General features: G+C 48.9%; 6 protein-coding genes across 6 annotated transcripts; 2 read left to right on the plus strand and 4 right to left on the minus strand.

The window, feature by feature from the left end:
• Positions 1–5: 5 nt before the first annotated feature.
• On the minus strand, positions 6–2,384 carry BCR38DRAFT_424641 (flagellar associated protein). The gene is made up of 3 exons (XM_040859673.1): positions 2,033–2,384; positions 1,816–1,871; positions 6–1,764 (listed from the first exon to the last, which is right to left on the minus strand). The coding sequence occupies exons 1-3, from the start codon at positions 2,301–2,303 to the stop codon at positions 145–147; spliced, it is 1,947 nt and encodes a 648-aa protein (XP_040719187.1). The 5' UTR covers positions 2,304–2,384; the 3' UTR covers positions 6–144.
• Positions 2,385–3,227: 843 nt separating this feature from the next.
• BCR38DRAFT_482374 (uncharacterized protein) lies at positions 3,228–3,837 on the minus strand (the record flags this gene model as incomplete). Its single annotated transcript, XM_040863494.1, has 2 exons — positions 3,228–3,611; positions 3,676–3,837. The coding sequence occupies 2 exons, from the start codon at positions 3,835–3,837 to the stop codon at positions 3,228–3,230; spliced, it is 546 nt and encodes a 181-aa protein (XP_040719188.1).
• A 3,120-nt stretch (positions 3,838–6,957) lies between these two features.
• On the minus strand, positions 6,958–7,322 carry BCR38DRAFT_424645 (uncharacterized protein; the record flags this gene model as incomplete). Its single annotated transcript, XM_040859674.1, has 2 exons — positions 7,272–7,322; positions 6,958–7,179 (listed from the first exon to the last, which is right to left on the minus strand). Coding segments are annotated over exons 1-2 (163 nt in total), but the record flags the coding sequence as incomplete, so codon positions are not given.
• Positions 7,323–7,738: 416 nt separating this feature from the next.
• Positions 7,739–8,761, plus strand: BCR38DRAFT_424646 (Chloroperoxidase). The gene is made up of 2 exons (XM_040859675.1): positions 7,739–7,910; positions 7,962–8,761. The coding sequence occupies exons 1-2, from the start codon at positions 7,820–7,822 to the stop codon at positions 8,576–8,578; spliced, it is 708 nt and encodes a 235-aa protein (XP_040719190.1). The 5' UTR covers positions 7,739–7,819; the 3' UTR covers positions 8,579–8,761.
• BCR38DRAFT_508141 (uncharacterized protein) lies at positions 8,742–9,833 on the minus strand (the record flags this gene model as incomplete). The annotated part of the gene is made up of 1 exon (XM_040864970.1): positions 8,742–9,833. The coding sequence occupies exon 1, from the start codon at positions 9,618–9,620 to the stop codon at positions 8,742–8,744; it is 879 nt and encodes a 292-aa protein (XP_040719191.1). The 5' UTR covers positions 9,621–9,833.
• Positions 9,834–12,974: 3,141 nt separating this feature from the next.
• Positions 12,975–13,953, plus strand: BCR38DRAFT_521853 (Ctr copper transporter family-domain-containing protein). The gene is made up of 2 exons (XM_040865207.1): positions 12,975–13,485; positions 13,549–13,953. The coding sequence occupies exons 1-2, from the start codon at positions 13,031–13,033 to the stop codon at positions 13,673–13,675; spliced, it is 582 nt and encodes a 193-aa protein (XP_040719192.1). The 5' UTR covers positions 12,975–13,030; the 3' UTR covers positions 13,676–13,953.
• Positions 13,954–14,129: the final 176 nt, after the last annotated feature.

A 14,129-nucleotide genomic window follows, 5' to 3' on the forward strand; every position in this document is an offset into this window, starting at 1 on the left:
TGCAATGGGAACGTAAGGATGATCATGTATTTCTACTGCCCCCTAGTAAAAGTATTTAACAATCGTGTTTTCAATGCCCCTTTTCCCTGCATCATCTATCGTGCCAATGTCATCAGTCGTCAAAGTACCCCCCGCCGCCTCACTTCACTTCGGAACTTCGCCACCAATCATAACGATGCGGCCCTCGAGTCTCGGCGCAATGGCTCTCGTCCAGTCGACCTCGAACTCATCCTCGTTCAGCTCATCCGCAACCTTGCACTCCACACCCGCAAGCCTCGCCCACTTGCCAAACACCCTCCGCATGATCTGCAGCTGCTTCTCCACATCCTGGACATCCCCGACCGCCTCTTCATCCGCCTCCTCTTCGCTTTCATCGTCCGACTCGTGGAGCAGCAAAACACTGGATCTGCGCTCCCGCAGCTTCTTAGGCGTCCAGTTGTCCCAGCCGGGAGCCTTGCTCACAGACGGCGAGACGGGAGTCGCCTGCGGAGTGGGGTCGATGAGAGGATGCGCTGCGCTGACCTTCTCCGACACTTTGTTCCAGTGCCGGTTTATGGCGTTGCCCCAGTTCTTCCACTGACCCATGACACGGATGGACAGGAAGAACTGGCGAAGCATCATCGAGATCAGGATACCGTTTTCCTCGGATACGATTTCCTCGGCTTGACCACCCTCCGCTTCTATCAGCAGGGAGTCGTAGCCATCCTTGCCGCGACCCATATAGCCTCGGGTGACCAGGACGTATTTTCTTTCCATATCGATGGGCTCATTGTTGATGGTGGCCGTCACGATCCGAGAGCCACGCGGCTTGCTACAGTCGAATTTGAAGGCGATGGCAGACACCTGCGGGAAGCGACCTTCGAGGGCAGGGTACTGAGACACGCCGTTCTCTAGGGCGTCCCAGATTGCTTTCCCGGTGACTCTGATCACCACGACCGGATCTTCGAAAGGGAAACAATTCATAATGTCCTTGAGGAGAACCGGTCCTGGCGGGTAAATCTGGTCCCCTCGCACCGTTCCCGAGGCTATAATGCAGCAGTCGCCCGAGTAGTGATGCCGCATGATGTCGCAGACCCAGTTGGCAATGTTGCTTTCCTTCAGCCGGACCGTTCTAAATCTGGCATCAAGGGGCGCGGCAGTATAGCCGATGGGCTTTTGAAGCGTTGTCTTCAGGCTGGCTGTCAGTTTCGCGACTAGCTCAAGGGTTTCACCGTGTTCCGGGATGGCCGATGTGGCATCTCGCCGTGTAATGTTCACGTCCCACCTCCCCGAATTGTCTTGGCGCCGCCGTGCTTCTATGTAAGACAATTGCTTGAAGTCGGTGCCGGACCGGAGGACATGTGTACCCTTGATCAAGCTGTGGTTGTAGTAGTGATCGTGACCGCCCAAGATGATGTCGATGATGCCGTCAGTGTTCTCGGCGAGCTTGTTGTCGTTTGGCTCCCGCATATGCGTCAGGGCAATAATGATCTCGGCGCCGGCAGCACGCAGACGAGGGACCAGTTCTTTGGCCGTGTTGCTCGCCGACTTATAGATAAGATTAGGCGGGAGACTGTTGATTGTCGCCAGCCATTCCCGCTCACCCAATCCAATCAGACCGACTTTGATCCCGTTGGACGAGGTGATGATATGTGTTCTCTTGGCATTACCAATCGGCACATTCTCGCCCAGAGCAGGGTCTAGCACATTGGCGATAAGCCATGGGAATTTGCACTTCGACGCTAGGTGCCTAAACTGGCGGACACCAAAGTCGAGGTCGTGGTTCTGGCAAGATTGTGAGTATGAGCGACAGCATGGTATTTGGGAATTGCATACACCTAGTGCCGCAGCGTCTGTACCAATACTGTTGAGAAGTGGAACCATATGATCGCCTGTCGGATCCACGTAAGTAGGTAGACCAGCAACTGAGTGAACCAATTGGTAGAGTTCAGCAAGACTGTCAAACAGCCGCAGGGAAGGGACTCTGACGGTGTGGCTGATGGTGGATTGGTTTGCAACCAGCGTAACAAACTACATGCAAGTTCCAACATACCCTTCGTTATCGAGCTCTCCAAGCTTGGATTGAACGCATCTCCCGAGAAAAAGGTGAGCAGATCAGACTGTCCCTTGAACGTCTCATCATCGCGATACTGCTTGATGAGGGTCATGAACCGAGCCACACCGCCCACGGGTTCAGCGGAGGACGGATCGACGTGGTACACATCGTTGTAGTGCAAAAGTCTCAGGTCTGGAGGTCCATTGCTGTTTCCCGAATCGTAGGTAACCGACTCATCAGGAGGCGGCTTCGACTTCTCGGCCGGCATGATGGTTGGTTTTCTAGGTGCAAATGGCGGGTTTACGAGGATGTTCGGGGTGGAACGATGAAGCACTCACCTCAGTGAATTGGGGGGCAGTGCTCGGGTGAGATTGCGGGGCTGCTAGCGGGTGGCTGCCCTACGACTGCCTGCCCAGGGTGTTGGGCGCAGAGAGAACCGGCCCCTGAATGCCAAGGCCTCCAGTTGCGTTAGCACTCTCCATCATCGCCTCAATAACAAATAATAATGAAGGATTTCATAAGCCTTGGGAAGCCTCGCGACCAATCAAATGGTGACGTATCACGATTGAGGATCAACGTGGATCGGTTTGAGTTGGCAACCTGCCATAATTGCCACCTGAGGATGGACGACGAAGATTCGATGAGATGTCCGGTTCACGCCCTGAATCACCAATTCATATGTTCCCTCAGTATGTCCACAGCTACCGAGCTCCGAGGATTGTGAAACTTGGTCGGTCAGTCTACCATGACGTTGCCAATGTTTTATACGTTCCTGGCAGCTAGTTTGGCCAATGGCATCTTTCGACAACGTCAGCTTCATGTGGTTGCAGCAAGGGGAAATCAAGAGCTGATGGGCGCATCCCTGTACAGGTAGCATGCCCTTTGTACGTGCTCTTTATTTTCGCTACTCTCCTCTTTCCATCTGTTCGAGGAGTATAAAACGGTTAGGGGAAGAATTGATATGATCCTGAATGGAATTCATCATTTCATACTATGTCTTCATCACGAATGCTAGCCACTCATGTCATTAAACGTCACGCGTGTCCCGTCTTTTATATCCGAAGCAGCTCGTCTTCATATCAATCGGCCCTCGCATCGTCATTCGGCTGGCGCGACGCGCGTAGACAACAACTCCCGATCCAAACATTATTCAGCTCAAGCGACCTGTCGACTCCATCATCGCAAAAGTGTACTAGACCGGCGAAGGCCCAGACTCAGACCTCATCTCAATCCCCTGACGAGAAGACCTCTTTGATCCCTCTTGCCCATCCCTGTCTTTCGGCGTCCGTTTCTTGTGTCGATACAAGAGAAATCCCACAATGATCATGACAAAGATGCCACCAACCGTCGAGCCGACACCTATCCCCGCCGCAGTGCTAGTGCTCATGGGACCGATATCATTGTCCGGTGTTGACGTTTGCGTCGGCCTATAGCTCGTGTGACTCGAGGAGCTGCTCGTGGCGGCGACGATGCTTTCCGGAAGCGGTGTGGACAGGAGCCCTGTAGTCGGCGCAGTGAGTAGCTCCGTATTCGTGGCTTTGATGGTAGGGGGTAGGATCTCAGATGGTTGGAGGCTCTGTTGGATACCTTTCGTAAGCCTCCTTCCTGCGCCGCGAATAATTGAGGGGGCGGGTTCCTACCATAGTGCTGCTCGTAAATCGAACAGTTACAAAATACCCCTCAATCATCCCGACATCTCTCTCCTCATTCCGCTGGTTCAAAACACCAACAATCCTGGCTTCCACGACGTGAAGTTGGCCAGAAATCCACGCCGCCGCAGCGAGTGCGCGCAGGAAACCCATCATGTTTTTTTCGGTGTCAAGATAAGGTGTGGCTTTGAATCGCCAAGGAAAACGAGGGCGAGCAGGAAACCCCCTAATCCTTATAGTAGAGCGAGGCATGCACGGAGCCGCCGTGACACGAAAGCTTGCCGTTGTTGTGGGACTCGCACCTCCCGACTGAGGCAAACTTGTTGCACAGGTGCCACGCATCTAGCCTCGGCCTAAATCAGGGGACGTTTTTTCGTGTGTAACGACAGCCGGGAATGAGAGCAAGTGGTATGTGTGCGTGCGTGGGTGTGGATGTGGGTGTGGATGTGGGTGTGTGTGTGTGTGTATGCGGATGGGCAGTGCGGATATGCACACACATGCTCCGGTGCCATTTTTTAGGAAGTGTGGGATTGTTAAGAGGTGAAAAGTGCACTCAAGTAAATGTGTGTCTCGTATTACAGTGAAGCTGGGATTTGTTTCAATGATACCCGAGCCGGGTAATCGTCGTGTTGAGGTCGGGAGAAGGCAACTACCCGCCCAGAGTTTCACCATCCGACGGCTGATAATGAAACCGTTTGTAGGTATCTAAACAATTGCTATAGCAGGCTGATGGCATATAGTTTTGATGGGCAGGACATCCGATCATGATTCAACCTTCATGCTATTTGGAGACCGCTTACTAGGGGGCTGTGGATTTCATCTGAGCCCGCCTCCTGGCAGTCTTGACTTCTCATCAGACGATTGCGGTCTATTTGAATCATCCGACTCCACTCGTCCCATCTTGTGCCCGATTCAAATCCGAATACACACTATTCTACGAAGGTGTAATCTTCAAACAAGGCGCTGAAAACATGGCAAAGACCGTCGGATGAGCCAGGTTTCTGTCTTCACCAAAATTCCAGCCAGTATTATACCGCATCGCAGAGCGAGCCAGAGCACTCTCCGAAGTTATGTTGATCAACCATATGTTTTCCCTGACGTATGAGCCACTCATCGTCATTCCAGAAGAATTCATAGCCGCAACAAAATGCAACAGCTCATAGCCCGATGTTTATTGTGTTGGAAGTCGGCTTCGATGCCAGTGAGGTAATGGCAACTCCAATGATGTCCATCCAGATCCAACGGCCGTGCTCCTTCCTCTCGAACAAAGTCTAACACTTTGTTGTCTTGACTTTTGGGAAGATCTGGGTTTACGTTGTTGAGAGCAGCCGAGACGCTCAAGGGAATACTATTCATGCGAGACTACGCACTAGACACTTTGTTAGACATCTTGTCGACATCGCTTGATCATCTCTTCGGTTTCACTTCGGATTCGGCACTTGTATAGACGGCCGCTTTATCATAGAATCCGCATACGTCAGTCGAAGCATCGCAACGTACTTCATGTTCTTACATTCCAAGCGTAGGGAGGTCGACAGTAAGCATCTCCCTTTGCGTAGATATCCTCATTGGGAGGTTGGATAGGGATCTTTTTAAACCCCATATTTTAAGCTTTTTATAATGAATTTCACCCACCACGAGTTATCAGAGGATCTTAGAACATATTCGGTCTTCCAATGTTCGACTTCGCTCCGGCATCTGCGCATGCTAATTTCCAAATGGGCCAATTCAGCGGCCTGACTTGGCTCATCGGTGCCGGCATCTCTCCCCAGCAATCCAGAGATGCTTTCAAGAATAATTTTAAAATTGAAAATGTCTTCTAAGACCTCTAGTGCCATCGATTGTGCATACTTGATTGACTCAATGTAGTCTGAGATGTGGTCTTTGAGCACCAAAAGCCCATTGAGAGCCTGACCGACAAAGGCAAGGTTGCGCGGAGCGTAAACTGACCAGGTATAAGAATTCTCTAACCAGGTACAAAACCTAAGGTCTTGGCAAAAGTTCAGCATGTACTTAAAACATAACGCGCTTCAATGTTCAACATATGTTGAACTTCAATGTAAGTATTATTAACTATCTAGTAATATTACGCTTAGGGTTCCTATCTAAAACAAAGACTTCGTCGTCCTCTCTATCTAAAAGAGAGTTAAAGGATTACTTGAACATATGTTGAAAATCGACTTAGCACTATTATATCATATGCTACACATATGTTCTACATATGTTGAATATTAATCAAAGATATCCTTCTATCTTACCCGCTATCGGCGGTGACAAAAGGCCACGTAAATGAAAACTTTCTGTACTGCTATCAGATAAGTTCAACATATGTTAAACCTCGGAGCGCGTTATGTTTTAAGTACCTGCTGAACTTTTGCTAAGACCTTAGGTTTTGTACCTGGTCAGAGCGATCTTGTATCTGGTCGATAAAAACCTCCATTGCGCGTGACAGACAAGATAGCTGCAACGAGTTCCATGGGCCACGCCACAATGCAATCAGACCATGGCAGTAATGAAACTTCTTATTTTGGCGAATGTGACTGGTCATTTGGGGTGGAGGTTTCGAGATAAGATGGTGGTAGCAGAATTTGAAAAAGCGGGAAGTTGGGATAACCCCCTGATTTAAGTTTTGCACTTCTTAACTTGAATAAAAATGTGGCCTTCTATTTGCTTCGGTTTTGAATTATTCACTCCAACCCGGTTGGCAGTGGCATAGCATCTTGGAGATAATTATCAGATTCCATCCCCGCAGACGAAGCTTAGGGAATAAAAGGTTATTATAAAGAGAGGCATTTGTTATCGTGAACTGTGGATCGCGAACTTCAACAGAAGATGGCCAAGCCGCCATAGATAGATGAGACAAAAAATGTTTTGGGATACGGCATGTACTCCTCTATTTACGAGGGCATTTTCTACGTATGATACTTCTGTTCACCTTTTTCTTTTACTCAACTCTTCGCAGCATTTAATGTGCACAAATCTATCTGACGCCTGAATCAATCAGGTGGTGTGGGAGTCTATCCTTCGCGAGGCTATGGATCTTACTGGATCGGCGCTGGAGCACTAGCGGCCCGGTCCCACGACCTGATAATAACGAGGAAGTGAACGCGAAAATTGGCCCGTGGGCAAGGATGCATTCATCTCTACCAGGGTACTAAGGAACACCAGTTCTTGGAGTACAAACGGTCTGTCTCGGTGTTTGATATAGTGTTTTGCGATTGTCTTGAGCAGCTTTCCGCTAACTGGATTTCTGAGCGTTTTCAACCATTTATGGGATATTCAATTGAGGAGTTGCTAGAGGCTGAACATGCCGAGGTAAATTGACAATGGACCCATCTCACTTTCAGCATCCACGAATTGACACCAAATTTAGGTCAGCCCACTGAACATAATGCGCAAAGTATTCAACAACGATTTGGCTATTCTGAAGTGCGAAGAGGCCGCTTCTATAAAGCAGCTACAAGTGGACTCGGTCCCAGGAGGAGATGATTTGATCTATATTGAAGTCTTATTATCGTTCAGGTCGTTCACATTGACTTAACTAGACTCCCCCATGAGCAGCAAGTCTTGCTGGAGGACAAACTTACCATGAACTTAATGGGATCACAAGCATGCATATGATCTAACATCGTTCAAGGCCCTGAAAATTTCATGATTCGTATAGTTAACAAATGAGGCCGATATCATGTACATATGATCCTGTAATCTCCAAGCCCCCCTGGTCGTCCGTTTATGCACAGCTACGGCTGAGCATGGCATGACCAATCAGGTTCCACATAAAAGCAAGCGTATATGATGCAATGTGACCTATAAGCCCAATAGTATCGTCATCCTTCATACTGGTATGGCATCTCATTGGCCAAAATCCTCCACAGTCATAAGCGAACGGCGAAATTTTAAATCCAGATGAATGCTTACTTAGACCCCTACGCCTTCTGCATTGAGGTACTGTCCCGATGGTACAGGCACCAGGTTATCTGGTAGGCAGGCATCCACGCCTATTTAATATATCAGGCCGTCTGGATACCAATGGGTATATTTTGTTGTTAGCTGCGCAGTAAGTATATCCCGCATCTACAAGAGTTTCGCAACCCAGCACTTCCGCAAATCGCTAATTGGATTGATCTTGCCCGCGATGAATGCACAGTCTCTTTTACTTTTGGGCGCTGCCGCTTTTGCAACGGCAACAGCAGACTACGAGTGGCTCCCCGCGGGACCAGGCGATAGTAAGTAAACCCCATCGAACATTAGCTTTTCAAACCTAATCCCCTATCCAGGCCGCTCACCCTGCCCCATGCTCAACTCCCTGGCCAACCACGGCTACCTCCCCCACAACGGCCTCTCAATATCCCAAGACGACGTCATGACTGCCCTCAACGAATCCGTCAACTTCATCGCCGACGCCCTTGGCCCCATCATCCAACTGGCCCTTACTACCTCTACCACAGGCAACGCATCAACATTCAACCTCGCCGACACGGCGAAGCACAACGTCATTGAGCACGATGGCAGTTTGAGCCGCGACGATCTTCACTTTGGGAATCAAAAGGATTTTGATGCCGTTGTGTGGGCAGAAACCGTCGCCCATTTCACCGAGGAGACTATTCCGCTTCAGACGGCTGCGAGCGCAAGGGTCGATAGACTGGCTGCGGCGCAGGCAGTGAATCCGGAGTTTAATCTGACTAGTTTGGGGCCCACCGCTAGTGTTTTTGAAACGACGTTATATGAAATTACGTTTGGGGATAGGGTTGAAGGGAATCCTCCGACGGAATGGATTCGTGTTTTCTTTGAACAGGAGAGGATTCCGTTCGAGGAGGGATATGTGAGGCCTGACAATGGGATCACGACGGAAGAGTTCAACGTCATGGCGGCGAAAATCGTGGCGTTATCTTAAAGGTTGGTATTTACATGGGGGGATTCAGGTTTGAGCTCAACATATTTGGCAGGTTTCATGGGAAAAAATCGGGCTTTAATTTTGTGTAATAATACGGCTATATAAGTCGCGATGGGCTGGTGTAGATATTTCTTGGTATTCCTAGACATCCCACTGTACTAAATTAATCTAAGCTCACGTCCCTCAACAGTCTGCACATTCGAATCGCCATGCGAATCTCCTTCATGGACACCGGTGTCGCGGTAATCGGCTCTCTGCTCCCAGTTTGCAGAATATCTTCCTGGATTTCGCCCGGTCTATGCCCTCCCGCTGCCTTAGCCAAATCCCTAACCGAGGACAATACTCGCGCGCTGTCGAAGTTGTACGCCAGGCCGGAAAATATCAGCGACTCTCCTCTTTCCAGCGACGTATCAGCACCCACGCCTGTTCGGTCGCAGATGAGCCAGATGGCTCGGTCAGGATCGAGGATATCCATGACCACAGTATAATTTGTATAGTCTTCTGCGGCTCCCTTGCCAAGCCCCCCGGGTCGTGGGCAGTGCTTCTCCAGTTTGCCAAGTCGGAAGCCGTACCGAGGAAAACTGGGGTTCAAGTCGTTATCCATAGCAAAAGGGCTGCTTGGTGCCAGTGAAAGAAAGCATGGTAGTGGGTCATCGTCTTGTAGGCCAAATCCCCTTTCCAACTCAGGGTATATGTCTGACGTTACAACGAGTCTCGAGGAGTCGTCAGCCGAAAGTATCATTTTTCCGTGTTCGACCTGACTCATAGTAGTCATGAGGAGCCACAAGTCATCAATGTTATCGAATGTTATGTATTGCAATAGTCGTGTCGCGGCCCCTGGTGATACTTTTGGAAGCCGCATTACTGACGACTGTAACATCGCGAGAATATCTGCAGGAGGCAAATCCAGATTTCTTGTCTTTGTCCATTCGTAGAACTGCCTGTATCTGGAATTTTCGAGTCTTGACATGACGGTGCACACCGCAGTCTCGGCTGCGAACTCATGGAACATTTGTTCGAGAATCCCGTGCTGTGGAAGCATTGTGACGATGTATATTGCTGCGGACGAGTTTGAAGGCTATGATGCAGTAGCGAGTACTGAAAATAACAGGTAGGTCGGGTCCTATACGTGGGTAGAGATGGGTTGAACAGGTGAAGTAAGACTTGATAGAAACGCGTTGGAGCTTTTTATGTCGGAGGAATAACATTCAGTGTACTTTCAGGGTCGCAAAATTTTATCAGTTGTAACTTAGAGGTAATCTATAAGGTTTGTGCTCCCCAAGGCTACTATAAATCCAGAGAGTTCGCATTTTCCACTGTAAGCGCAGCTGACATTTCTTGTCCTGCCAACAGCCAAACCTTACCACCAGACGCTGAATTTGTTTTATATTAATATGGATTTATTTTGTGAAAGGCGAGTGCACGCTAAAACTTTACGCAACCAAATAGCCGTATGATGATACAACCAACGGGATAGACAACTCTTAAGATGTGAAATTTGGCATATTAAACGCGACCTGATTAATCTGATACTATTGCCTCATCACGTACGGAACAGCTTAGTTCCGTCGATGTTCAATTTATGGGCACAGTCTGAGGCACTGCACGACCTCGATTCGTCACACGCACACGAGACCTTGGAGCACAAAGAGAACTTCTATGTAAATCAATTTACCCAAATACTAGATTTGCATTCATCGCTGGTACCTGAGAACATCACCACCACGACCCATACATACTTAGACCCATCCCCTCACTAGAATTTCCTACTTTCCTGCAATCACCGTGCTAGGCCCGTTGGGCGGAACCAAGGCCCCCTAATCCGTACAAGTCGGTTCCATAACAACTATTACAAGTCCTACCTAGTATTACCCCGATTTGAAACAATGCTTTTCTAGCGGCTGATAGGCTAGCAGCAGAACAGAAAAGATCACGCCGGTGTAGCACAACGCCATCTACACTCACACTTAGCTCGCTTGTTCAAGAGAATTGAACATGAAATTTTGGAGCCTGACATTGAAATCACGGCGAACATTCGAGAACACTTTGCAAAGCGGCATGCATATGTCTCCTCACCCACCACCGGGCGATAACTTGTGCTCGGATACCGGGGCCTGGGGCTGAGATGCTTGGATTCTGACAGATTGCCGGAGCATTGAGACACGATGCTATAAGTTCACAACGCGGATACCAGGATGTTTTAAAATGCATTGGTCGTAATGGCAGCGACGTTGGAATACAGCAGAACGGTTCGGGTAAATTCGGGTTAAGCAGACGGCGGCGGGAATTGAGATGTCGAGGTTCGAGTCTGTCGACTTGAGGTAGATTGTAAAAGCATCGAAAACTGTCGGTGACATGCTTAAAGGGGGTTAATATAACTTTTTGGTCCGTATGAGGAGTATTTCCGGAGGCTCTTCATGGTTGGCGTAAAAGTAGATTCGCAGCCATGGGTTCGAGTTCCGCCCTTCCCCCTCCCCCCGGCTGCGTTCCATGGCGTGGTTTTGCAATGGTGTTGCTATGGACTGGAAAATAGTGCTCAGGTGATGATGGCCATAATGAACTCGATGGCCAATGCGATGAGCACCTTATATTCTGGGAAGCCATGATTCTTGTAGAAAGTGCCAGGCATCAGTTACTCCGAAGACCGAAGTTGAGAGACGCAATTTAGACCTCGTCGAAGAACTTGGGCTAAAGGAGGCAGCGAGCAAACAGAGAAAATATCAGAATAAGATAAAACAAAGCCCTCAAATAATGTCATCAAGAAGGACGGGCGCAGACCTGGAAGTAATGCTAAGTACGTACCATACTTGCACTAGGACATTGGAAGGATGTAGCAGTTCTAAGATTGGAAGTTCCGCGGCAAGTAACGGAAAAGAAAACCAAGTTTCACTATGCTGAGTCGCCAATTGGATACTAGCTCGCAAGGAGTGGGCAGTCTGGTCTGTGACTCCTAAATGCTGTGCACGGGCACATTAGCGCAAGTTTATACTACTCATTTTCAGCCCTGTGAGGTGAGAGACATAACCGCGGTCCGCAACACTTGCCCAGCTTCCCGAGAGCCCCATTTTTATACGGGAACTTATGCAGTAACGGAACTTGGAACTTGGGCACTCGTCCTGGGTTGGAAATTCTAATACCACGGATCCAAACAATCACTTAAATCGAATAACTCCTTTTCTAGACAGTCTTATCAGCGTGCATCATGATCTCTGTGCTAAAGTCACAGATCGTCCCTCCCATCCAAGCGATTCGTTGCTATTGAAAAAGTCCGTAGTTCACATCAGCCACTCGAACCTAGAGCCTTAAACCGAGATATAATAATACGCTGAACGTGGTATTGGTGAAGGGCACGCGTGAGGACTTATCTCTACGATGTTGGTCGTGCTCAATTGGCCTTGACGGGGTTGGAGGCGTAGGCCAGCTGCTGCAGTCTCTGACCGTGCGTCGGATCATGTTCCATCAATGTCCGGCCTTGTCAGTGTGTGTTGCAGAGGTACGAATCCATTTTTGGTTCGTTCGATAAATGGACATACATCGAGGTGAAGGGGGTACAAGTATGGCAAGATGTTGCGTGTCCCCGGCACACCGCTTGTGTGCTAGCAGCGCTTGGGCCAATTGCCCTTTCGGAGCTGCAGCCTTTGGGACTTGGTCCCATCATCTTCACCGATACGAACTCTCTTGCCTCTGTTGCTCACACGAAATTATCCAGCCTGCGCAGCCGACTTGTCAAACTGTTGGATCGGGCTGTCTTGGTAGCGCTAGCCCCCAGGGTGGGATAAGCGGCCGTTACGTTGAGTGGGAGCATGGAACGAACATGGGGTCATAATATACTCAATTTCCCAATATCCAAAATGGTGGCGCACGCCTTCATCAACGGTTGCTGCAAGACCGTTGTGGTGGTACTGTTGAGTGTGGTGGAAACCAGCTCAAAATTGCTCATGGGCTGAGCCGCCGTTGGAATGATCCCGTTTGCGGGTCCGTCGAGTCGGGTAGGGTCCAAAGTTACTGTTCCGTCCCGCTATGCACGATGACACTTGAGGTGGTAAACTTTGTATCTGAAGGCCCACTTCTCATCTGCTCATCATTCTGGTTCCGGCTTCATAGAAGCATGGATGATGTAACGTTGAGAGATTTGTTAAACTGCGTGAAACGCGTATTAATCCTAAGAGATCTCGTGGGCCCGTCGCATGGTACTATTTACTCATGTTGAACATGGAAAACTACAACGTGATACTCCTGCAGAATAGTTCGGCAGAAACTGACTCAAAACTGCTCGCCTGACGAACTTGGTCTTGGCAGCTATAGGAATTCTCGGAAACGCTGCTGGTCACTTACTCAGGTGTGCGGGGTATTGACCTATAATATATTCGGGGATGGCCTTCATCATGTACAGTAGTGCCATCAGCCCAGAACCTAACTCTGCAATCTTCGTTTCAACATAATCTAGGCACCATGATGCACGATACGGGATGTATGGGCTCTATGGGCTCTATGAGCTCTATGAAGCAAGCCCACTCAACTACGGGCGGCGCTAAAACGATGGACGGTTCAATGGTCATGACCTTCTTCTCTTCATCCTCTACCCCACTCTTCTCAAAAGGCTGGACTCCGCAGACCACAACCTCATACATGGCCACATGCTTCTTCCTTGTCGCTCTAGCCTGCATAATGCGAATGCTTCTCGCCCTCAAGCCTGTGTTGGAGACTTCAATATGGTGGATCAACTCAAACTCGGATAGGATACTATTGCCCGAAGGAAACGAAGATATCGACCCGGTTAAAGAAGACATTCGACGGCTACAAAAAGTGACAAGCCAAGTCAAACAACGATGGTGGAGATGGAGGTTTTCAACAAGCCTGTCAAGAGCTACTTTTGAGGTTCTGCTGGCCGTCGTGGGCTATCTGCTGTGAGTTAATGCCTGCTTTTGTTTATTTCATGACAAGGGAGTCTTACTTACACGGTGATGCAGTATGCTTGCTGTGATGACGATGAACATAGGCTACTTTGTCTCTGTAATTGTGGGGATATTCTTGGGCACATTTGCTCTGGGGGATTTGGCGATGAACAGTTCGCTTTATGAGGAGCATCAGTGCTAAAGCTTTTGAGAGAAGCATGGGGACTCAAGCAGTGTATCGATTATCTGGGTTTTACCTCTTGATTATTGTTCATGCTTATTGTTGGACCTTAAGGCCATTACAACCGAATTGCCAGTCTGTGAGGCCATATGACCATCAGCCACCGTACCACACAATTTCTGCCTGTGGGGTCGGCATCGTTCTTTTCTACATATATAAAGTATAAGGCCCTTATGGCTACAGTACACTCTTTTGAAGAGGATCTACAGATTTCAATGCAGTACAATTTCCACAATTAGTACAATACTCATTACTACGACTCTGTTGCTGCCTCTTGCTCTGAATGGCCCACATGTATGGGCTAGGTGGGTCGTCTTTTCCACTAAAGATAGAGGAACAGGTAAATGGTCCATCTAAATATAAGGGATGTATAACTGACCAATTGCGTGCCAAGAAATTTGACTCGCCCAGCCTG

This window comes from Pseudomassariella vexata (assembly GCF_002105095.1).
Source record: "Pseudomassariella vexata strain CBS 129021 chromosome Unknown BCR38scaffold_3, whole genome shotgun sequence".
Taxonomy (NCBI): domain Eukaryota; kingdom Fungi; phylum Ascomycota; class Sordariomycetes; order Amphisphaeriales; family Pseudomassariaceae; genus Pseudomassariella; species Pseudomassariella vexata.

What these genes read in the sequence shown, in the direction of transcription:
- BCR38DRAFT_424641 (XM_040859673.1), bottom strand. Translation starts at nt 2,303, where the DNA reads ATGCCGGCCGAGAAGTCGAAGCCGCCTCCTGATGAGTCGGTTACCTAC. An exon ending in GGAGAGCTCGATAACGAAGG is followed by an intron (nt 1,872 to 2,032) that starts GTATGTTGGAAC and finishes TGGATCCGACAG; the next exon opens with GCGATCATATGGTTCCACTT. An exon ending in CAGACGCTGCGGCACTAGGT is followed by an intron (nt 1,765 to 1,815) that starts GTATGCAATTCC and finishes CAATCTTGCCAG; the next exon opens with AACCACGACCTCGACTTTGG.
- BCR38DRAFT_424646 (XM_040859675.1), top strand. Translation starts at nt 7,820, where the DNA reads ATGAATGCACAGTCTCTTTTACTTTTGGGCGCTGCCGCTTTTGCAACG. An exon ending in CCCCGCGGGACCAGGCGATA is followed by an intron (nt 7,911 to 7,961) that starts GTAAGTAAACCC and finishes TCCCCTATCCAG; the next exon opens with GCCGCTCACCCTGCCCCATG.
- BCR38DRAFT_521853 (XM_040865207.1), top strand. Translation starts at nt 13,031, where the DNA reads ATGATGCACGATACGGGATGTATGGGCTCTATGGGCTCTATGAGCTCT. An exon ending in GCCGTCGTGGGCTATCTGCT is followed by an intron (nt 13,486 to 13,548) that starts GTGAGTTAATGC and finishes ACGGTGATGCAG; the next exon opens with TATGCTTGCTGTGATGACGA.